The sequence below is a fragment of the Brienomyrus brachyistius genome, chromosome 24, assembly GCF_023856365.1.
Source record: "Brienomyrus brachyistius isolate T26 chromosome 24, BBRACH_0.4, whole genome shotgun sequence".
Lineage (NCBI taxonomy): Eukaryota > Metazoa > Chordata > Actinopteri > Osteoglossiformes > Mormyridae > Brienomyrus > Brienomyrus brachyistius.
In genome coordinates, this window is record NC_064556.1 from 6,706,744 (window position 1) to 6,731,506 (window position 24,763).

Consider the following 24,763-nt stretch of genomic DNA (forward strand, 5'->3'; position numbering starts at 1 on the left):
ACTTCACACAACATGGGGAGAACCTGCAAACTCCACACAACATGGGGAGAACCTGCAAACTCCACATAAATCGCGGAGAACCTGCAAACTCCATGCTGACAGAGGGGAGGGGGATTCAAACAGCAGCACAGTGACAACACTAAGGCCTCAGACCGTGTGGGTAGTCCACACAGTCCGTGAATACCACCCTGGTTGTCTTCACATAACCGGGGAGCAGTGATGGGGAGGTCTCCACCTCTACAAACCCTCTAATGGGCTGATCCGGCATAAACCTACAATGGTGGACCATAATCTTGGTACACTTTTTTAGCAGGAAATGCTCAATCGCTCTCCCCATGTCGGCAGGCGGCTCCTGTGGTAATTTCCACATTGGAGTCCCTGGATGCCGTCACACTTCCCAGTCTCTGCCCTTATCCAATAACAAATCCATGTATCCTGCACAGAACGGTAATTACTCTTCCCAGGAAAACAGGCAGAGAATGAATCACTGCAGACCAAACACTGTCATAGTTCATATCCGGCAGGCTCTCTCAGGTAACATATTCAGGGGCAGTTTGTATGCATAATGTTGTTTACGGAACATAAAACACGCTCGTCCTTCATATGAGAAGTTGTTATGAGGCTGACTGAATTACAGACAGGAAAACTGGCCCAGGAACACAAATAAAAAACAAACAACACAAATAAAAAGTTCAGAGGAGCAGTTGGTGACACGACTGCTGCCGATATGAGGGGAGCTCAGCGGGATCAAAACGTCGGGGTTACAGTCTGGCAGACGGTGCGGTGAGACGGCGACGTGCCGGAGCAGATTCGGCGTCACGTTCCCCGCGCTCGCTTCGGAGTCAGGCGCGGCGGATGGTCAGAGAACAACGGAGAGAGGCTCGACGGGCCGGATGGCGCTCGTCTGCGAGATGAAGGTCGCAAGTGCTTTCGGAAAAGCCAATCAAGTGTATCCTCATCCCTGTTTCCGATTCCTGGCTCAGACTCGGTGTCCTCCAACGCGTCGCCATCCAGGCGAGCGCCCGCCAAGATATTCGCTTTTTCCCTCCCTTATTCCAGCCCCAGATTTCGTTTTTTTTTTTTTTTTTTTTTTTTGTGTGTCACTAATATTTATTTCACAGATTTCGCTGCAGCCGCTTTCCCTTAATGGCCGAGGACATTCCCCGTTATTGGAGCGGTTGCGGGGGGGTCGGCATGAAGGAAGTCTTTCCTTCCTAATGAATCAAACGTTTCTAACCACATGGCTGCGCCGAAACCCCCTTGTCTATGGTTAACAAAGACGCCAAACGGAGTAAATGACATCTCTAGCGGTGTAGCACTGAGCTAACTGTCGCTTTGTGGTACCGCTGGGACGTAATTCCGCCCAGTCGAGCAGGTAACCCATTTTCAACCCATGGCTGCACTTGAAAACCGGCTCTTTAAAAACTCTTAATTAGTACATTGAGGAACAGTCTGCACATTAATATGCATGAGCTCCTTTCCCTGGCTCCGCCCTGCCAATTGCAAAGAGGTGTGAGACATGCTTATTGCGGGGCTTGGACTGGTTTTACCATCCTATTTTTATGGCGGTTCTCTCGGTTGACTCAAACCTCCACTACTACGAAGAAAGGCTTTCAGGCTGCCGGAGTGGAGGCGAGGACCAGAAGTCGACTTTAACATAGGAGAGATCTTGGAACACCACCCACGTCTCTGCCCAGCTTCTTCTAGTCTGCCTTAGCCCAAAATCCAGTTGCTCTCTTGAGGTCTAGCTGGCAGGCCACTCCCACAGGTGCAGTCTGGCTATGGGTCTCCCCTGACGGTTCTACCCAAAGCGCTGTGACCTCAGCCGTCTATTCTGCGTAACATCAGCGGAAGCCGGGCGCACCAGAGAGGGGTGTGGTGCCCCACCAGCCTGGGCACTCCTCACTCCAGCTCGTCTGATTACTTTCTGTACAAAACTCAGACCACATAACACCACGCGGCCTCGAGTCCCTCATCGCTGCACAGAGCCCAAGCTGACAAAGGTGATTTATTAAAGATTTCGGTAGCAGGCTCTCCTGCTCGGGCAGGGCGGGGTGGAGGGGCGGGGGGGGGGGATGGGTGCTTAAAATCTGAAGAACGGGGATTGTAGTAACAGGGAACCTACTGATGGCCATGCTTGACTCCTCCCAAAACCATGTGCTTTGCGTGTATGACACGACGGCCATCATGAGCTTAGCGTCTAACGTCTCCGGAGATCCGAGACTCCGGCAGGTTTTCTCACTGGCCTACCGGCAGCTGTGGCTATTTCCAGGAGATACCTTGACTGTGCTGAACACTTGAGCTGTCACTCGCGGGCACCCGGCTCCTGTAGGTACCTAGAAGGTCTGTAACTGGAGCTTAAGGATCAACTTAAACCTCTGTGCTCACTGGCTGGTTCCGTTTCATCCGTCCATCAATCACCCATAATCACGGGCTCGCTGTGAGCCTGGAGCCTGAAGTCCAGCCCAGGGTAGAAGGCAGGGGGGCAACCAGCATGGGAAGCCAGTCCCTCATAGGGCACACAGAACACAGATCAATTCAGCTTTGAACTAAAGAAGGAGATCAGACTACCTGGAAGAATCCCACAGGGATATGAGTAGCACACACTAAGAACATGCTAACTCCATGCACACATAGGTGGGTACAGGAATTAAGCCCATAACCTTGGAGGGTGAGACCCCCCATAGGCCTGCAGGGTCCTCCCCCATTAACTTCCATTATAGCTGAATGTGAGACCTCTGCAATAGAGCTGAGAACGACACCCCCTGTAGTTTGGGGGAAAATAAGGAGGGTTTGTACCACCATCGGGTAACTGGTGACAGAGCCAAGCATATAATTTTTTGGAGAGCTGGGCTGTACTGCATTAGCGCTGTGGATAATTGCAGTAGTCGACATAATGGTACTTAAATCTAGGTTTGTCCTACAAAACTGAATGAAAACACAGCAAATGAAATTAAAAGCAGGAAATTAAAGTAGAGAGTCAGAGAATAGCGGAGCCACCGGGTTAAGTACCTGCAGCTGGAAACAATGAACATTTCTGAAGATTTTGAGAAAAACGAATATGGTTCTGAGAAATTACAGAGGCGAAGGTGTCACCTTTAGCGTAACCCTGAGAGGCGCCACACCTGCACGTCTGCACGGATGAAAAGTTCCCGTTAAAAATCACCAATTCACCAGATGCGATAAATCAGACATCTGACTCAGAGATACCACTTTCTTTAAGAAACTTTGTTTAGGACGACCTAAGACGATTTTCATTGTAGTGCTAATTCTTTTAAAATGAGTTGCACTATAAAATGGATCGTTCTTGTTTAACCTGATCTGTAAATCCTTTATAAATGATTTTTCTATTGATGATAACAAGATCGTTAGACGCGTGTCGTAACCCATTAAGTGCAGCAAAAAGGCCGCCCTGCCTGCATATTAAGACGCTGCTGCATGACACAGCTACTCTGAATCGGGTAAACAGACCCGGAAAAGGCTGGAGGGCCGCAGCCATGTAGACATGATGCAGGGCGGGAAGGACGACGACGACGGCAGCGTCTCAGTGGGGCACGTGGCTTTTCTACAATTAACGTTGTGCTCTTACACATTTTTTAAAAGAGGCCGTGAAGTAATAGCAGTTTTGCAAATGCTGTAAGACTGTGCGCCTAGTCAGCAGTATGGTGAACCCCCTGGGTGTTACAATATCAAAAAACGATCTCTGGGTACTACCTAAGGCTCTCGGGAAGCCAAGACCCACAACCCAGAAACAAGCATTTAACTAGTAGTAGAGGTTTAGTAAGTGTGAACATATATATATAGGGAGTAAAAACACATCGATCCTGATATTTGAGTTTTCAAATGTACATATTTAAGCTTCAGTTAGACACCAATTATCAGTGCAAAAACGAAATTCAGACAGATCAGAACTAAACTGGCAATAAATGATTAAATTACAGCGAATCCATTACATTTTAAAGTAGAATTTATCCCAAATTTATTCAGATTTCAAAATTGAATTTGAAACATATCTATAGTTTTAATTTAATTTAATAGCAAACTTTAAGCATGATGCCATGAATCTTTCTATGATTTATTTTATTGAATTCTTACAGTCAAACATGTATGACAACACGACACTCGCGTCTCTGCACAGAGGACATCAGATCAGCGATGCTGAAACACTCTGCACTCTCTGCCAGCCCCCCCTACCCCTGCTGACATCACCAGCCGAGGGGGGGGGGGTCAGAATTATTCCCGCGCTTGTCCGAGTGCAGTGTGCACTGCATCTGTTTGCATCCGAAGCCCCGGACAGCTGCAAGGGATGTCGCCGTGGGGACTTATCTCCACTGCCCCCGTTTACAGCTTCGGGGGTGAATTGGGTTATAAGGGCATTCATGCACTCCGTCTGCACTTGGGCATCCTGATTTTGCCGCGTTCGTCGGGCCCCTGGGTTGACAACGGAGGGACTCGCGTTTCACTTCTTCGACCAATCACAGTGTTCAGTGCATGACATCACCACCTAGCTCTGATTTTTTTTATCTCATTTTCGAACTCAAGGCTTCTGGTCATTGAGCTGGGGGTGTTGTGTGGCTTGGCAGGCTGAGCCTCAGCGCCTCTGATCGGAAGGCTGCCAGTTCAAGCCTTATTATTATTATTATTATTATTATTATCATCATCATCCTGAAACGAAGACATGCCCTTACATTGCTCCCAACAGCCTTAGCAAATAAGCATCTTAGCATGTTTTGTAAAATACTTCTTCTGTAAAGCGCTTTGGGTGCCTTGAAAGGTGCCATATAAAAGCTCTATATAAATGCGACATCCATTTATACACAATAAAATGGGCACTTTCCTGTGCACCACGTTGCCAAACAGAGAAGGCCGGATTCAATTTATCGGGTGATGTCATGCAGCGAAGGCTGTGATCGGCTAACGAAGTGAAACACGGGGTCCCTCCCTCGTCGACGCAGCGACACGTTGAACTTGGCAAAATCAGGACGTGCGTCTGAGCCTTACCTGCTGTACGCGGGTGGGGCTTGGTGTGCAGACGGGCAGAAACTCGCCTCACAGCGATTCACTTCACGAGAGCATCATTACCGGGGCTGTAAGGCGGGCTCGGCTCCCTCTCTCGCAGCCGAGAATATGCCCCGCCTACCCTGCAGGAACCCCTCCCCAGTTCTCATGATCCCCGGGCCACATGATTCCATTCGCAGGGATTCTTACATGCATGTTTCACGCGTGTTTCTGATGTTCTTTTCTTCACCGCAATGTGATGCCCATTAACTGCATACCAGCATGGGTCGGGAGGCTCGTAATCCGTGATGCTAATGTCTGTCGTATCACCTAGAATTACTATATCAGGCATGGAGGGGGAGAAAAAAAGAAATCCCATTTATTTTACGGGGCTCTGGGTCGCGTTATGATTACGGTGCTCAGCTGAGGATGGAGCTCTTTTGTACACAGCCTCCGTACCTTGGCAACCACTGACAAACAGAGGGAAAGAAAACAAGTTGCAGGGAGCCGCTTTTGCGGCGTCGAGCTCCGGGGTGAGAAGAGAAAAGCTTTAACAATAAACGGACGGATAAAGGTTTTAGCGGATAACAATTTCCACCCTCGCGAGACCTGTGGCCACCCACGGGAAAGGCGCCCGTCGGGGGCCGAGGAACCGGGCCGTCCGTTAATGTGCTAACGCGCCCGCTACGGATATTTCAGACAATCATTAGGCGGCGAGGTGAGCTGTGAGGAACGCAGCCCACGGTGGTCAGGTGGGCCGCGAGATACTGTCGGGAGGCTTTTCAGCAGAAAAAGGCAAGCACACAAAGGCCTGATAACGGAGAGCTATTCCTGCAGGAAGACCACAGGTAACACAAATAACACCCCCCCCCCCCCCCAACAGCCCCCCAGAGGAGGACCGCTAACACAGAGCCCACATTTAGCCACAAACATCAAGCCGGGCGGCCTGATGCTTAGCACTCCAATCCTGCTTTGGGAGAGACCGGGTGTAGATCATGTGTCATCCCTCTCGGGGCCCACTCTGTTGATCGGTTGCTGTTTGCCGCAGCATTGCAATGGTAAAAAAAAAACACTTTATAGGATGGGGGGGGGGGGGCAATCCGATTTTTCATCGAAAAAGAAATGGTGGCCATATTGCAATTCCCCACGAGGAAAACACATGCGGAAGGCCCCGACAGAAGATGGGGCTTCACGCTGCAGCCGGCGTGGAGGTCACCTTGACGTGACCTTCGGTATCAGTGAGACCTTCGGCTCTCTTCCATTTTCACAGCCACCGCACTCACCTGAGGTGGAATAACACCACGAATCGCTTCAGGCGGGCGATCCCAGTTTGACGGTTAGCCTTGCTTATCTGTAGATTAAATGGAACTTCCCACTGGCATCGATAAAGTCCATCATAATCTGAGATGGGGGAGGTGCTGATTAACTCATTAGGCGACACAGGCAGCCACCACATTCTGTGGGGGCGACAACTTCACTTTGTCGCAGATAGGGGGCGCCGATGGTGAAGCTAGCTTAGGACGCCATGTGGGCATAGACCAGTAGGGGGCTACAATCCAGGCCCCTAAAAACCCAAAATCACAAACGCACTCATATTCATTTCACTCCTCCCCCCACCTTAAACCCCCAAACGTCTCATTTTGACTTTAAAGAGCAGATGGAGATTAACAGCGGCCAGCTATACAAACCCTCTCTGCCGACACCTGCTTCACAGCATTCGCCCATCCTAAATGATCACACCTGAGCAGTAATTAATCATTAACCAATTAACGGTCAATTAACAGCATGCAGGCTCCTCCCTGTGTTTCTCCTCGCCTCTGGTCAATGATCATTTATTGCAATTCGCGAAAATATGTGAGTGCAATAAACATCCCCGGCACGGAATTCCGCTTAATGGTTAATCACATGACCCATCATTAATGCCTGTCACCACTATCACCAGCACTGTAAATATTTGAGCACGAGATGCATGTCATTGACTAACTGGCTGCGCTCTGCATCCCACTCTCGCCTTGGCTTGGGAACATTATTAGTTCCGAAGAACGGAAACAACTGAGCAAGATAATTATACAGGTATTATTATGGCAGATGAAAACATAATTGTGCATAATTAGCTTGGTGCAAACACACTTAGCAAACACAACACAAGCCAACGCAAAACTAAAACCCAAAAATCACAGACAGGTCTGGGGGGGTAAATCTCAACAGGAGGAAATGCAACGACACGGGTGGATGTGGGAACTCGGAGCAGGACTGGCGTCCTGCAGACAACCATGGAACGAAGCCTGACTTATTTTACAGTTAAAAGCGACGGATGACTCTGTAAACGATGTACTTAAAGCTAAATGTGTGCTTAGTGCACTCCGTGGAGCATAATAAATGCTTCTGAAATGCAGCATTACGATAAGCGTAGCGTCGACGGGACGTGGCGTCTGGATGCGTGGGAGCGGGCGGGGACACGTAGGTAATAGTGGCGGGAGATGGGTGCCATGGGGCTCAAGGGAGCGAGTGTGTGTGTGCGCGCTGAGTGCAGGGCGACGGGGGGCGTTAAATATTCATAGGGCTTTTATAAGGGACCCGCGGTCCGGGACACTGTGGCGCCTGTAGCCACACCTACTTCCGCCTGCACATTAGCGGCTCCGGAGAGGTTCGCTGTTAGCCGCGCGGCACGGACCGCCATCCTCGCCCCTGAGCTCGGCGTGTCTGTTCATGACTGAAGGTCTTCTATAAAAAATGCAGAGAGCCTCGTTCGCCTCTGCGCCGAGCGGAAGCGGAAAGTATACCGAGAGCGTGAAGTAGACGCTGTGTTCGGGGGCAGCGGCTCCCCCCCCTGTCCCTCCCACACCAGCCGGGAGACCCTCTCCCCTTCCTCCGCATTTAATTTCAGGGCTTTCCAGCAGGTATTGAACTTTTAAAGACGGCGATCAATCAGCACGAGGAGCCGGGCCAGAGCACCGTAACGGGCTTTTCTCCGCCAGACAGCCGGCGCGTACGACAGAGCTCTCCAGGTATTCTGCTTTATTGAAACCAACGTAAATAAGATCTTGCCAGGGAGCACAACAAGGAATTAAAATGAGTAGGTAATTCCCATGATAATGAGCTATCTATTCTTATTAAAGTCTTTTCATCAGCGTCTGTTTTGAAATGGAATGAAACGAGGGCCCCTGACTTAAATACCCCCCCCCCCCCACCTCATGTTTACCCTCTGCAGTGGGAATACAGAATGGCTCCCCTCCCCACAGTTGCTGACACGACCACCAGGCTTAACTGCTCTCATGGACACTGTCAGCCGGGAAGACGATCGGAAGCTGAAATTAATGAGAGCGGCCAGAGGTCAGCTTCATTAAGGGCTGGCGGAGTATAAACGCAGCGATAAAACCACACCTGTCACGGGCGGCTCGGGTGAACCTCAGGGACAGGCCAGCGGGGTGTGGAGGAGGACGTCGTCACGGAGACGCAGGGCGGGTTGCCAGTAGCAACAGCTGACCTGTGGAGGTACTTGCCTCCTGGAGTTTTAGGGACGCCGGCAAGACATCGTTACGTGCATCATGCTGGGATATAACGGCCTCACTTACGAAGAATGATTTCCAGTAACACATGTATAGCTACAGGATTCGTTTGACGCTTGGATAAATGATTTAATGATAGATGTGTAATTCCGGGTTGGGGTGTGCGGGCCGGACGTGGACATGGGCCACGATAACTTTGAAGATGCGAGCAGCTTATGCTTCGTCAACACATGGGCAGTTAGCTGGGTGGCGACGGAAATGGAGGAATATCGAAAAGCATTGGCTAATTAGCCTGCTGGGGAGTGAGGCTTCCGAGGGAGACTGGCTCCGGGGTCTCGCATCGGGGGGACGGAGGTGGTCTGATGGGTTGTCAGCTTTAGAAAACACACCTTCTGCTCCTTATCAGAAACCCAAAATCCACACTGGGTGTCCCACCCAGAAGCTCGCCCACTTGACGGTGACGCGGCCCACAGACTTTCCTTCTGCAGGGTCAGGAATGAGACGTCTGACAGCGGGACAACGCAGCAAATGTAGCGTGCTAGCGGCCAGTTCCGCAGGGGAACGGACCCGCCAGTCGCCTTCTACTGCAGCCTGATGGGAAATAACGAGATGATGTCACCTGTCAAACGGATTACAGGAGCTCCTAACCCCTCCATCCGCCTCGGGTTACAGACGCGAGGGAACGACCTCCATCAGTACAGCCAGCATCCTACACAAGTTCCCAAAAGGCTCCCAAACTGCCATCAAATTTACATATACAGTAAACGCTTTCGCATCGTAAAAATAACTCCATCCTTCACCGATATATATATATATATATATCACTGAATGAATAAGCCTGACCTGATCATTCAGCTGTGACTCATTCATATTGTTCTATCTGCACTCAGTGAATTTGTTAGCCTTAGTATATGATGCGAGGCTGGGACTTAAACAAAGAGCGCAATCCACCTCAAGATGACTAGAGGAGCGGCATCCAAGCGGATCTGTGAACAGGTGATAACGAGGTAAGGTAGCAAACCAGAGGAACACACTGACAAAATTAGATAAAAAAAAACCTGTGAGATTCAGGATTCGAGGTATTCAAATGTCAAATGCAATCAAAACGCATTTTAATTATTACTTCCTAACACCTCAGAGTCACATCCAATTTTCAGAAGGATTTTATAAAAAATATAATTATTGAACATTTACCTTTTTCATGAACAGCCACATATCATAAACAAGTCCTTCTCTTCCTCATGAAAACGGATTCAGAGTAAATATGAGTGCGTGAAGTGTAAACGGAAGACTTTCTGTACACGAAAGACCTATTTATATCTAGTTATAATACTTCACAAAGTCACCTTTAGGAGGATTCTCGCAGAAGCTTCTGGAAAGTGTGACGTTTCCCCTGCACTAGAGGACGGCATCAGCGAATCGTGGCCCTCTGTGTAATCTCGATTTGTGACTTGTGCTTCGTGGTCTGGTAAACAGAAACACCCGGCGACACTCACACCGTTCGAGGGTCGCCCTGCTGAATTTAACCGGGGATATCGATACGCTCTCCCGGGGCGGGCGCTTGTCTTCCAGGATGGTGTGTCCTTACGAAGTTGGCAATCGTATACCTCTTGCAGCCCAGTAATGAAATTACGCATCTTGTTATGATGTTCGTTAGGACGATACCTCACTCGCTGTATTACGGTAGCTTGGAGCGCTGGACTGTCGCCGCTCTCTCTGACATATCGACACGTTCTGTACAGAGCCGGCCATCTGACAGATGGGCTGTTGCTATCAAACGCCAGCCCGTCTCTGTCTTTCGCCTCCTCTGAGCTCCTCCTGGCCCCCTCGTCTGGGTCCCAGGCTCATTAGCAGCGGGATGCCCAGCTGTGCCAGCTTCGCGCGAGGCAGAGCTGCAGAGACACCTCCCGTCCTCCGGGGGGCAGTATGCCGCCTGCCCTGCCCCACACTGGAACCCGTCGGCTTCATTCTGGGCCACGGCATCAAAAGCAGCAGTCAGAAAAAGAATGGGCAGACGAACGCGGGCACGGATGCGGGCCCTGGCGGGATCGGGGAGTGTGCCGGCGGGTTTCCGGGCCGGCCTGGCGCCCTCGTGAATAAAACATCTGAGCAGAGCCTGTGGTGGCGGCGTGGGAGGCTCAGACCTGGCAGGACTCAGACGCAACAAAGGGAATGCGTGACGGTGGGGGGGGGATCTCGCTGCCCCAGCGTTTATTGTCCGTGCATGTGCATGTTAACCAGCACCCCAGCGTACTACCTCTGTATGTGTGCCCCTGAGGTGTGGTCTGCATATAGCTGCCTGTACTGTTGCTGCAGGTGTTCCTTTACGTGATTTTCATGATTTGCTGCCCTTCTATCCCCAAGCCACACCGCGTGCATCCCATTCAGTGCACACGCTTTCCGATGTTTGCAAACCTTCTTCCAAAGCACCATTTTGTGTTTCCAAACACCCCATTTTGTGTGCTTTCTGTGCACGTGACGTTCCATGTTTGCACGTCATTTCGGGCGCACGCCTTTCTGTGTATGCATGCCTTCCGAGGCGTCCACGCCTTTCCATGTAGGCACGCCTTTGCACCTGCAGGCTGCACCCACCTGGTCTCGAGCGGCACGCTGCTGTTGAGGGCCCAGCTGTCCTGGAGCTGCACCGACTCGGGTGTGGTGGGGCCGTCGGCCGGCCCGGAGATGGGCGCGTGGCCACGGCGGCCCGTCAGCGAGTTGCGCCTCAGCGAGTTGCCCGAGGCGTTGTGGTGGGACAGCGTCTGGTGGTTGTGGGAGGGGGGCAGCGGCGGCCGCAGGCTCGACTGGCTGTGGTGGTTCGGGGGACCTGGAGATGGACAGAAAAGCAGGGGAGGTTAGCCTCCCAGTAAAACAGTGCGGCTGCTTCTGCTCATTCAGAGTGGCCACGACTGTCGTTTCGGATGCTAAGCTGACAGCAGGTTCTCATGCCTCAAACATGAATCTTGTGGAAAGCGTCCTGTGAAGCCAGACGATTACGGCCATCTCAGCACGTGGTGTTGAGGAGCAGAGGCGTGATCAGCGTTACCCTCCTGAGTGACCTGAATATCCATACCCCCTCCCCAGCAGAGCTCTCCAGGTAACGTGTGAAGGTCACGTCGTCAGCGCATGTTAAAATGGACGGACGCGGCCCGGACAATTCGACCCTCATGCTGGACAGTCTCTTCACCTTCATACAGGTGACGAACCATTCATTCACTGCGGGTTCAAATGTCGGGAAATGGGGGGGGGGGGGGGGGAGGGTTTACTTGAATTGTTTTTGCAAATATTTGACGTCAGAAAAGTGTAAATATTATAAATGACCATGGAGGGGAAAAAAAACTGCCTGTCTAAGCATATATATACATAAAGAAGTCATATCTCAGGAGCTGAAAGCCGAAAATAAACTGCTTTCCCTCAAAATCCTAAAGATTGTTCCTTAAAGAAGATTGATGGCTGAGTAAGTGTTGCCTCGGACAGGCATGAATAGCGGGAAGCGGGGCACCGTACTCTACCCATCTTCTCTGCCTGCTTCCCTATTAATGATACAAAATATTATGGAGCAATCAGGAGCAAAAAATGTGTTTTTTTCCACCCGATTATAAGTGACTCCAGCCTAAAAATGATAGACAGTATTCCCTAATATGAAAAATGAAATTAAAAAACTGAACATAATCAGAGCCTGCCCTCCAGAGACACAGACGCACATGTAACGACAAACACACGCATGTGAGAATGTCCAAACGCGGGCACACACACACACACTCACACACACACACACACACACACACACACAGGATTGTAATTATATCTTCGTGGGGACTCTGCATTCATGTCTATGGGGAAACGTCTAATCAAAACATGACGACCTCAACCCCCACCCAGCCCTAACCTTAACGCCCCCCCAGCCCTAACTTTAACCATAAGTAACGGAATTAAATACGAGACTTTTGCCATTTACACTGTTTTGAATACATTCAGAGATCTTTGTGGGGACTTAAAAAATGGTCCCTACAATGTCAAAATAAAAGGTGTTTATTACATTATGGGGAACATTTGGTCCCCACAATGTAATATAAACCTAATGTACACACACAGACAGAAACACACGCACAAATACAGACATACAGACACACACAAGATACTGACAAACACATAGACACACACAAAGATACTGACACACACACAGACACACAAAAAGATACTGACACACACAGACACACATACACACACAGACATGCTCACACATACGTGCACACACATACACCGAGACACAGACTCACACATAGACACTCACTGTCTCTCTCTCTCTCTCTCTCTCTCACACACACACACACACACACACACACACACACACACACACACACACACACAGAGCCCTGGGCGAAGTGTCATTGTGGGCAGCGAATACTGATGAGGGAGAACAAAGACCTGCTCCATCCTCACTCCCCACTTGACTGCTCAGACGACACCCAGTTTGGGTTGGGCCTGGTGGGGGGGGGGGGGTTGTTTGGAAGATTTTACGAATTGAAGATTTTCAGCGTTTCGAGGCGTATCTGTGACACAGTGTGTACCTGAGGCTCACACACACCTCACATGCCGTCCACACACGGCTCCACAGGACATCCCACTCCCGCTGGGGGGCTGGGGGGGGTGGTGGTGGGGCAGACACACGAGGCCCAAACGAAACGACCCCAAAGCGCACACACATTCAAAGGAGGGACGCCGAGTGCGGCACTGCGCCTTTAAAGAGCCTTAAAAATCTTCCACCCATATTAATTCACTGGATCAAATCAAAACGAAAGCGAAACAAATACTGTTTGATGTTTGATTTATTAACACTTAAAAAGTCAACAAGACTTTTGTTTATAATTTCGATTAGAAATTTAATATTGAGAATTTCACAGAGCCTAAGACTTCATTAAAGACGCTTCTGTTGTTGAGCCTAGGTGATCGAGGCCACTTCATACAACGTCAATAAAATCTCACGGTTAATCTCTGCAGTAGCTGCAGCATGCAAAGAGCTTGCTGGTTGATTTTTGCCCTCCCATACAGTGGTATTCACATCAGTAACATGGATACCCTTGCTCCCATATGATACAGTGTATTCAAGTCATTACAAGCAATAATTATTGGAAAAATGATCTCTGAGTCATTTATTTTACTCATCGGATGCTCAGTGATTTAGGTTTCTTTATAGATTGGACTGGAATAAGTTCCCATTCCACTAACTGAATGCTTTTTATTGGAGTAACGTACAATAGTCTGAATAGGTCTTTTGGATCGGAAATTCTAGCACTTCATCAGTCGTTCGCACTTTTTTCTGTCATTACGAAGAAATTTACGCAGCCAGTCTGATACTTTTTTTTTGTGTCTGACCTATACATTGCGTTGAACTTTTAACTGAGAATTATCAAGAATCGTTTTCAAGGCTTCTGAACAAAAGACACTTTGTGGCAAATTCTATTTATTGAGAAGGTAAAATAAATATTTGATGGTAGCAATTTTCCACAAACTTGTGGTTTTGTGGATTATGAAATTTATAAAATGTTACTCTAAGGATTTTGAGTATTAGGACACAAATGTAATTTATTTATCTCATTAGGATGTACGTACATCAACTAAAATCCAGAATTCTGAATACTAAAGTAAATACATCATTTGTCATTGTACAACACTGATAAATATTTTTAATTAATGCATAATATGTTTTGATAATATTATACCTTTCATGTACACTTTCAACACTGTGCAACAACTATTCATTTTCTTTATTAGTGACAGAACTATATTGAATAAATACAAAACCTGCATGGAAAAAAATGAATCAGAAGAGTAAACTGTCTTCTTCAATAAACCAACTTCACAATATTTCATTTTATGGACTTTATTATTTTTGCGTTTTTTCACAGTTTATTTTCCAAAAGTGTTTTTAAAAGATATCTGTCTGGGATGTACCTCATTAAAGCCACAGGATTTCGTTGTCAATGTCGCCTTTAATAAGCGACGATAACCCCGGCGACTCACACTGGCTGTAATTACGAGCTGCTGAAAGCTCCGTATCCATGAAAGCGACGGAAAAAAACAACAACAAAGTAAATAAAAAAAGCGCCACATTTAGCCAGCGCCACGAAAGGCGAGCGGCGAGCTGAATGGCGGACCGTTTGGGAGTCGCTCTGCTGCGGCCCCCCCCAAGCCGGCTGTGTAATGGGGAGCCCTGAACCGCTTCAGGAAGTCACCGCGGCACAGGACGAGCCCGACGTGGCCGAGATGGGAGCCAATTGGGACACCCTCCGGGTTCCTGGGGCCACGCTGGGCCGAGACCGATGGGGGTCGCGTCCCTCAGCCGGCGGGGCCACCCTGCGGCGCGCTTTACTCAGTAACACGGCGCGGCGACCCGGCCGGACTCGGATCATAAGGCGGGGGGCCGCTCCCCCTCCCGGCCCCCTCAGTGCCGAGCATCACCGGGGAAATGGAAGTGACAGCCGTGGGCGTGCAGGATCCGCGCCACCAAATAGGCTTATGCGGTGAAGGCTTTTAAATAGCGCTGAAAAACGGCGTTAAACCCGCAGAAGGACACGCTGGGGGCTCCCCTCTAACGAGAGAAGCCCCGGCCGAGACCATGTAGGGCACGGCGTCGGGGTGACATTAAGGGAGCTGTGCAGGAGCAGGAAAGAAGGTCAGGAGGAGTGCGGAGATTACATTCCTGCACACCGTCCCACACAACGTCGACAGCAGAAAGGTCCCCTGGTTTAGAGAGGAAAAAAAACACGCTCGCTCCCCGTAGAGCCACTTCACACCTCGCAGACGGAGGCCGTCAGCTCAGAGAGATGACTTACAGGGAGAGGGCAAGCCGATACTGCCAGAGGAGCGTTTTATTGGCCTCCACAGGTAGCTGGAAGCAGCCGGTCTGCTGGGTGACACAGTGACCCGGGATCCAGATGCTCGGTGTGAGGAAGATTGGAGAGAAGCTCCTGGTCAGGCATGGGCAGCTACACAGCCTACCAGGCGACTGGGCACGCACACACACACACACACACACACACACACACACACACACACACACAGCAGACACTCACACTCGTCACTGGATAATATGCCTACTATAGACACCTGTGGACATATACAAGACCCTCAATTCCACCCCCCTCACCAGACAGACACACAGACACACACACACACGGTCTTTCAGTGTCTTGTTAGCCTGTTCGGTTCCAGCCGAATTCTATCCTAAAGCTGAACTGAACCGACAGTAGAAAACTGCAAAACTGACTTCATAAACGGCAACCTTGAAAAATGTTCGCAAAATGAGCAGGCGCTGGGAGAGAAAAAAACTCAAAAAATGAGCTTTTAATACCATTAGTTAATTCAAGAAATCAAACATAAAGCTAAACAGAAAGGTGCTAATTCAATTTCGATCTCTCCTTTATGTAGAAGTTTCCTTCATCGCCCGGGAAATGTTTGCCCATATATATATATATAAGGTGGGGAGCTATATGTTTGCAATTTCTACTATTCAGATTTGAAACAAACTGCCGTCTGAACGGACACTTTACAAGGCCAGTCACACAAATACTGTTGTAGATATTGTTTAGGTATGTCATGACTGAAAGAATTAGCTTCCTCGGGATTTGGAAAAAGAAATAAACAAACAAGCAAACTGTATTAATGGTCACAAAATTTTATACCAATAGCAAAAAAAAATTCGGATGGTGAACTGTTAATTTACAAGACATAGCTAATAAAAAAAAAATTGAAAAACAATTTAACATAAAAGCTGAAAGTGTAATTTTCTTAGGAGATATAGAAGGCCTAACTGTAATCGGAGAGCAATTTAAGCTACAGAGCCTTATATTATATTGAGAAAACATTATATTATATTAATAATATTTTACGACATACATCAGGACATCCATAAGAATTTTCAGTATGCGTACTGCCATTTGAGCATATTTGGTTTTTTTTTTCTTGCTGATTTTTAATTGAAACGAATTTTAAAATGTGAAACAAACTTGATAATTACTAACGTGATAATTACTACCCACTACGAAAAACATTACAGCCCTGCTCCCTCAGTATTAAAATGCTGACCAGAAGAGTCCCTCTTAAGCGAGTGCCTTTCCATCACCTCCTGTTAATCACTGATATAAAGATTTACTTCATTTTTATAAAAATTAATTAATGCGCTAATTCATTATCACGGGGGCAGGCAAAAACAAATTACGTTACGAGGGTTCGGAGGGCACGTGCTGGTATTTTAAATGAGGAGCTGGATGCAGAGGTGTGTACCATTCATAAAAATAAAAAGCACAGCCTGAACACCGGGAATGGACACCAGACGGATCCTGTGTATATCAGCCAGGGGCTGGACCAGAGACAGGGTCATGAGATCCAGCAGGAGCAGTGGGCTCCATTCAGAAAAAGCGAAAACGCCATTAGTAACAAGCAAACAAATCAAGAACATGCCTATCAATGATTCTGAATAACAATTTTTTTTTCTTATTATACTAATAAACCTATAAAAGCCTTCAAAATGGCTACACACTTAAAATTTTATTTTTTTTTGCAAAAAAAAAAAAAAAAAGTATTTTAAGTTAATGCCACAAATCAGAGTTTATAATTCGGCAGACGATACATTTTGAGTGAAAGAGGAAAATATACAAAAGTCAAAGGACAGTTAGTGGTAATAATTTAGTTTGAGAAAAGACAGCGGGGTGTCAGACGGACCTGTACACTCGTACAAAAATCGATATTGCACTTAATTACATAAATATTAGACTAAATCGTTCAAAAGGCATCAGTGATTTTTATGCTCAGTAACAAGCGCGTGGCAATTTAAATGGGTATACATAAGGCGTATAAAACAGCATATAAAATCACTACAGTAGAGTAAAGCAGAAATGCATGGTTTTCTATTTTTACATTTTTTCTTTCCCTGTTACAGAGTAACGTCACTTGATGGGATGGTTACTGACTGTTTTTACATGCTGGTATCATTTTAAAAGATGGGAAAGAAAACAAGCAAAAGGTGAAGACATCTCTGTTATGTGTCTGGACCCATGTGCTATAAACACAGGAATTTAAACACTTTAATCGCGGAATACTGCCCATCCATTAGTTTACCTCTGTCATTCGAAGGCAGCATGCTTAAATGATGCGTTTTTGGTACATTTATTTTTAATGTTTACATACATAAAGTGCTGTTTTATTTGTTTATTTGGAAAGGAAAATGCCACACCACAGGAAGGCTGCAAGTGACGCGTAACCGATTTACGACACCACAGAGTTTACTCAGTTCTCCCGAAATAAAGTAAAATGCCAACGAGAAAGTCGCCATGAATGAGATCAGCTAGCAGAGCAAAACCTGAGAAAACAAGTGCAATGGCCTTGCAAAGGCGCAGCAAATATGTTCACCATCACATTTTGCTGCATTCGACAGTGATCATTGACTGACTGATTTAACAGAACGTCTTTCGTCTTTTCCTATTCTCCACATTGGCTCTATATCATGGGCCTCTTGCAAGGTGCCCTTGCAGCCGCGTAACTTACATGGAGCATGCACGCTCACACACACACCGTAGATACAGAGCACAATACGCAACAACAGCATGTTCACCTGGAGAATTTCCATTGGATATCAGTGAGGCGAATCGCATGCTGTTTATTAGCAGCGGACAACATTCATTCAGGTAGCGTAAACTTTTTCCGTTTACAGAAAAGCACCCAGCAGACAGCGGCACTGTCCGTAAAACCACCTCGGACGAGGGTCTTCGAATCCAGCCTGTGCCGGTATTTTTTTCCCGAGAGTCGGGAACTAAGCCACAAAACGTCAGTCAAAGTATTGTGACAAGCTCCCCTGCATTATTTATACAATGTCCACTCCACGTACGATCGCCCGGTAAGCCAAGACTGTAATGAATTATTGATGAACCAATGGAGTTACATTACGCTTTCAGTGTTTCCCCTAAATCGTCTATAAACACATCTTCAGAGAGGGATGCAGGCCTGTGTGGCTGTGTTCGTTTTTTTTTTTTTCTCCTTATGTATTTTTTTTCAGGACACATTAAGACTCAGAACCCTGACTGATTACCGGGCTTTAGAGCTGAGTAGTTTCATTTAGCTACCACCCTCTCCCAAAAAAGAACTACAGAAGCAGAACTAAAAGCAGGAGCGTTAAGTTGCCGCTGTGTTGCAGAGCTCTGCCGCACACTATGGACGGGGCTAATTATAATTTAATGCGCTAGACACGACGGCTGAGTGTGTTCCCAACCTCCAGTGTTAAGGTGCTGAAGGTGATGGAAACAGGGCTGGTCCCGTGTATTAAACACCGGCAAAGTGGCCTGTAGCTGAGTGCTCAAGTGCAGGTTCCCTTACCGGGGAACCCTCTTCTGGATGGGCGAAGCAGGAGGCACGAGGGCCGAAGCGAGGAAGAAGCAACACGCATTAGCCTGAAAGTGAAGCACGGGAGGAGAGGCGAAAAGAAGATGCCTGAGTTGTTGCTGAGTTCTCGACCTGAATAAATCATTTATCGATAAATCTGCCAGTCAGCCTGAGCACGGGGGGGGCTGCCCGTCAATCCATACCGGACGGTAGGAATCCATAACTCTCTTTATTAAAGGCCAGCGCAAGAATACCTCAGTGTTCCACTCAGATACTTCCCCTTTAATTCTACCCCCCCCCCCCATCCATTGGAGATTTATTCAAGATAACATGACTGGAGGAACCCAGTACACAGAAATATTGGAAGAACTGAGACGCTGATACGTTATATAAAAACCTATTGGTCTATTTTCGTTATATAAATACACATAACGCTACCATGACACTACATTACTAACATTATCATTAGGAGAGAAACAATTGACAGTATACATTTAATCTTCCGTTAATAAACGCGGGCGACCTCTTTCTGGTGGGGTGGATTCCACAGCGCCAGGCACAGACTACGCTCAGCACGGAAGCTCGCGGCTTCAGCTACACAGATAGCCTGAGAAACGGCACGGCTGAAGCTTCCTCGAGTAGCCCAGGCTCCCGCGAGAGACGTGTGGATGCTGATCGTGCTCGCACGTTACAAATGTCATAGTAGGGAGGCAGGCTGAGGTAGTAACCGAGAGTAAAGCACGTGGCTGACCAGCTTCCCCTTCGACATTCACCCGAGAGCCTACGCCATTGCTTCCCAAAAAACGCCGACATGTTACATTATAAATATAATAGGCAATGGCATCCCGTCAAGTGGCATCAACCAAATGAAAACTATTTCATCTCGAGATAAACGGTCTGGTCGTGGAGGACGACACCGGAAGGATCGTGCAAACTTTTTTTGCGTGGCTCACACATCTAACTAGGCCTTTCTCATTCGACACCGCGATCGCGGCCATCGCAGCAAAGCCATGGTGCAGCCGACTGGATGCAGACACGCCGCTAATGCGCCACAGTGCCGTCGTACTGGCCAGCAAATGCTTCCGGAATTTATTTTCTGCCCAGGGACGCAGATTGACAAAGGCGTAATGGCAGTCTGCTTCCGCTGTACTCCAGCGGAACAGTCTTTTGTGGCAATTGCACTTATTTAAAATGAATAGTAATTAAAAACAGCATGAGTATGTCATGTGGTGAATTTTTTCCCCTCGATGTGAATATTAAAAAAAATACAAATAAATTAATTAACAATATCTATTCAAGTAACATATAAATAAACCAAGTCCCAGTGCTAAATTTCAGGTTTGTCTGATGTGTAATGAGAATGAAAAAGTTATATAAAAAGACAAAGTATATTAAAAAATATATGTTTATATAATAAACTATTTTAAAACTTGTTTCTCACGAACACATTTACACTCACAGTTACATTTATGCACATTTAAGCTCAACTGGCTGCAATTCAGCAGTGTTGTTATTGTAAGATAAATAATTTAAAAAATCTATATATTTTGAAATATTCATTTACTCAACCTGAAGAACAAAGAGGAAATTTATGCACTATAAAAAATCTAGAAAACTCAAAAGTTCCAAAACACTTCTTTTCAAGGAGAAGTCATTTTAATATTAGCAGATTACGTCAGGCAGCTGTTTGAACAGGGCGCAGAGATCTGCACTCTCACGTTGATGTTACCTATAGTGAATTGCTTGTCTTGCATGCGCACGGTTGCTTTTAGCTAGCTGGCTGCATAATTTATGAGTAGAGTTGCATTCTCTCAATACTGCATTAATTACTGCCACGACCCTCAACATTTATTGTGTAAAGAACACAGTGAATCCAAATACCTACTGAAATAACGTATGTAATCTTGCACTGTATCCAGATATTTATTTTTTTGCAGATTTTTCCAGAGGTTCAATGGTATCAAATAAAAAAATTAAGAAATAAGCTGATTGGAAAATTCCATCTGTTGGGATGTATCCATTAGTAGAAAAGACATGAATTACTTAGTAATTAATTAATTAGTTCTTTATTTAACCAAATGCTTTTTAAAATGTTATTTAATTTTTTGGTGGCTGTGCCTTCTAGTACTTTCAGAATTCATTGGTTTGTTTTCTACAGTTAAATCATTTAGCTTGTCATACCAGTAATTAGGCTCAAATAAATGTACAAATATTTAACATTACCAGTAAATGTAATAAAGCAGATTTATTTTGTATTCTTATCCAGAATAATTTCAGTAAAATATATGCCTAAAGTCAGGATAATTCCCAAACCTATTAGGAAATAGAAAATACATTTAATAATGAAACATTTGCTTTTCTTTATTTCAGCACAAATATTTAATTTTTTTACTGCTGAGATGATTTTAAAAATTTAAGATATAACAAAACTATTCATTAATAGCGCATTTTATATGTTTTTTTTAAATTATTTAATCTTTTGCTTCTATGTATTTTATTTCGGATAAGCAAAAACAAGAACAATATCAAGATAATTTTATTATTATTAATAAAAATAAAATAATCATTATTCTAATTAATTTTTATTATATGGTGGTTTTGGAATATATGGCTGGTTTACTGAATTATGCTTTAGATGAGCGGTTTCAGTACTGGCCAGAAAAACCCAGCAGAAATCAATCCCTTGCATGTAAAGTAAAAGAAAAAAGAAAAAATTAAATAAATAAAAACATTCTTCAAAACGGCAACTTTGTGCCGGGCTGCCCTCAGCAGAGAGCCGTGCCGTTTGTTTTCCTGTCATGTTCAGCCATGTTCTTTATCACCGTACAGGAGCGGAGCCCAGGTGAGCAGGAGCTCTGGCCTGAACAATGGCAGCGTGCTCCAACTGTAACAATGCACAATTAGGACTGTGTACAAGGAAATTACGAGAGTTAAACAATAACTACGCATTCATTATTTAGATAGTTAATTTATAAGTAAAAAAAAAAAAAAAAAACAGGGAAAAAATTACTGAATTTAATAAGACTAAGCTCATTGTTTGGATGAATTTATAATGCTACGAAAAATAAGAATGCAGTTAATAATAAAATATTATTTACAGGGAGTATATAAAACTACAGAAAAATGTATCCATTGTTTTAGGTATTATTTCTAAGACACGTTAGGTGCAAACGTAAAACTAAACAATAGTAGAGACTTCAAAATAGCACATGCAACATTAATAACAGACAGTGGCCACACTTGCGATTTTCTCCTTAATTTTAATGCTGTTTGTGACCTTTTTTTCAAAGCAATTACAGGGTCACTCCTGAAGCCAGAGACGCCCTCGTTTATTGTACGCTTGCTCTGGGTATGATTGATGTTGCACCACCAAACAGTAAACTAATTATAACCATTATGTGGATATATTTTAAAAGGGTTACAATCACGTCTTTCTCCAGCTCGGTGCCCCGATCAGGCTCAGTAACGATTTATAACGGATTAAAGGAGACCGGAATGGCGTCAACAGCAGACACGCTCAGGCGGAAATTGTATTATGCGATTATTTTAAACACATTTTCCTTCACTATATATAACCTGTGTTTAGCAATTCGCTTCCAACGCGGTGGAAACTCATCAACGAACTGCTCAGCTGTCAGGCTGGATGGTGCAGTCGACAGGCTACTGCAATTGGCCGCCGTAATTAAAAGCTTTGAGGTCGGCGCTTTCGGGACAATGAAACTCAGCCACCGATCACGGGTAGGAAATTTCGAGTAATAAAGTCTGGGAAGTATCTGTCTAATCTGCTTGGCCTGTGGCTGCCAGCGTTGCATTCATTCCCTACTTAGAGTCCACATATTAAGCAGCTGCACCAAAGGACAGAGTCACTCAAGGCGGGGTAATTCTTAAGACAGGACGCTTGAAGGATCCAGCCCGCCGGGAACGTAATGCCAACGGACCACGATAACCAAGGGGGGGGGGGAGAGGACGCCACTGATGGGAGGGGGTGGGGTCACTTCACAGTTCGTGATGGAAAATATGGTCTTTCATCCAACAATTCATCTTATTTGTTTGCATCAGCTGGTCAACAATTTCTCTTGTGCTGTTTGTCGGCGTCAATGGAACTCAAAAGAAATGTCTCAAAAAAAAATAAAAATCCTGTCTTGTTTTTCTAGGCAAATCATATTATATTGTTATTTTTTTGCCTCAGTCTGGTTCCCAGACAGCTGAATTTGTCGGTGTGATGCCATGGCGATAAACAGGCTTCAGGGAAACACAGATTTTAAAATGGCTTTGACATTAAATAGCCGCCGCTTTATATGAAATAAACTAAGTTTTTATTTTTGACGGAAACAAAAATGAATGTTTTGGGATCAGCGGGATCATTTTCTCCGTCGGTTTAGTTAGTTCGTTTACAGCACATAAAATCTCAGAATAAGCGGTACAAAAAAAGAATGATAAAATGGCGAATAGATCAGTAAATAAAGTTACCTTTAAATATTTAAATGATCTAAATACTATTAAAAAGCTGCATGATCAGTTATTTTACATAATTTGAAAGAAAAAGCATTTCAACAACATTTCAAGAGGGGAAAACTTTATAATGCAATTGAAAATACTATATATATATATATTTTTTTTTTATAAAAAAGCAAATTTCCTATTAACCAGACTGACTTAAAAACACTGATTTTGAAAAAAGAGCCCAGCTCTGATTTCAATGAAAGCCTGAAATGAACTGGGATCGGCAAACTACTGCGGAGGAGGCAGGGAAACCAGTCACACACACGTACGGTCTTCCTCAGAAACTCTCCCACCCGACGCGATCATAGAACCTCGAATTCCTGCATTCTGGCACTACTGTCCCGTGTCCATTTACAACTGGAGTCAATCGAGTACCGGGGAACCACAATGCGGAACGTGTTCTTAAAAAAAAAAAAAAAAAAAAAAACCCACAGTCAACACAGTGTAGCTATGGCGACGTTTGCCTTTCAGCTGCACGCGCTCAGTACACCTGCAGTGAGCTCGCAGAACGGAGGGGACAGTTTTTAACCTTTATATTAAACATCGTCTCCTCTATGGCACGATGTGTCCTGACAGGACGGAGCACCCGTGTGAGCGGGGTGAGCGGGTCTTACCCGTGGAGGGGGGCTGAGGAAGAGGACCGCAGGCCTGTAACAGATAGGAGTTGGGGGAAAACTCATCGTCAGCGTGAGACTCCAGAATGGGGCAGGGGGAGCTGCTGTCGAGCAGGGGCACCTGGCACTCTCTGACGGCTGGGGGGGCGGGTTGGAGGGGGCCGGAAGGTGGAGGAGGGGCAGGTGGGAGCAGGCTGGAGGCAGGAGTGGGAGGGAGGGGGCCACCTGGGGAACGGACAGACAGAAGGAGGAAGTTACAAACCGGAGGACAGGGGCCAGAAAGGTGCGCATTGTAGAGAAACACACACACACACACACACACACACACACACACACACACACACACACACACACACACACACACACACACACACACACACACACACACACACAATCTCAGCCCCCTGTCTGTCCCGGCCGCTCTGCGTTTCTCATCTATAAAAAAGGCGACGTTTTCAAGCTGCGTGGCTGGGGGGGGCAGATCAAGGCGACAGGACACTCACTGCCGCTGTTGGGCTGACAGGACGAGAGATACATAGAATAAGGTATGAAGGGAAAAATTAGCACTCAGGAAGAATGGGGGGTGGTGGTGAGAGGGACCGGGGGGTGGGGGGCTGGGGGGGACGTAGCTGTAACCGTCAACGCGATGCTTCCAAAGTTTATTATTATTTTTACTCCAGTCTCATCCTCATCTCAGCTAAACAAACAAGCAAACAAATCATAACTGATCTCTGCACAGATATTAAAGCTTATAACTTTTAGAAT

The 24,763-nt window shown here is 46.2% G+C and overlaps 1 protein-coding gene and 1 long non-coding RNA gene across 2 annotated transcripts in view; one reads left to right on the top strand and one right to left on the bottom strand.

Moving 5' to 3' along the window:
• Nucleotides 1-24,763, bottom strand: part of LOC125720018 (teneurin-2-like) — a 73,833-nt gene that overhangs the window by 42,163 nt on the left and 6,907 nt on the right. The window contains 2 exon segments of the mRNA XM_048994952.1: nucleotides 11,100-11,331; nucleotides 23,999-24,223. Of these exon segments, the coding sequence (XP_048850909.1) occupies nucleotides 11,100-11,331; nucleotides 23,999-24,223 (457 nt within the window).
• LOC125720020 (uncharacterized) lies at nucleotides 6,981-10,669 on the top strand. Its single transcript, XR_007385333.1, has 3 exons — nucleotides 6,981-7,071; nucleotides 7,896-8,006; nucleotides 8,210-10,669. It is a non-coding gene; the product is annotated as an uncharacterized LOC125720020 (long non-coding RNA).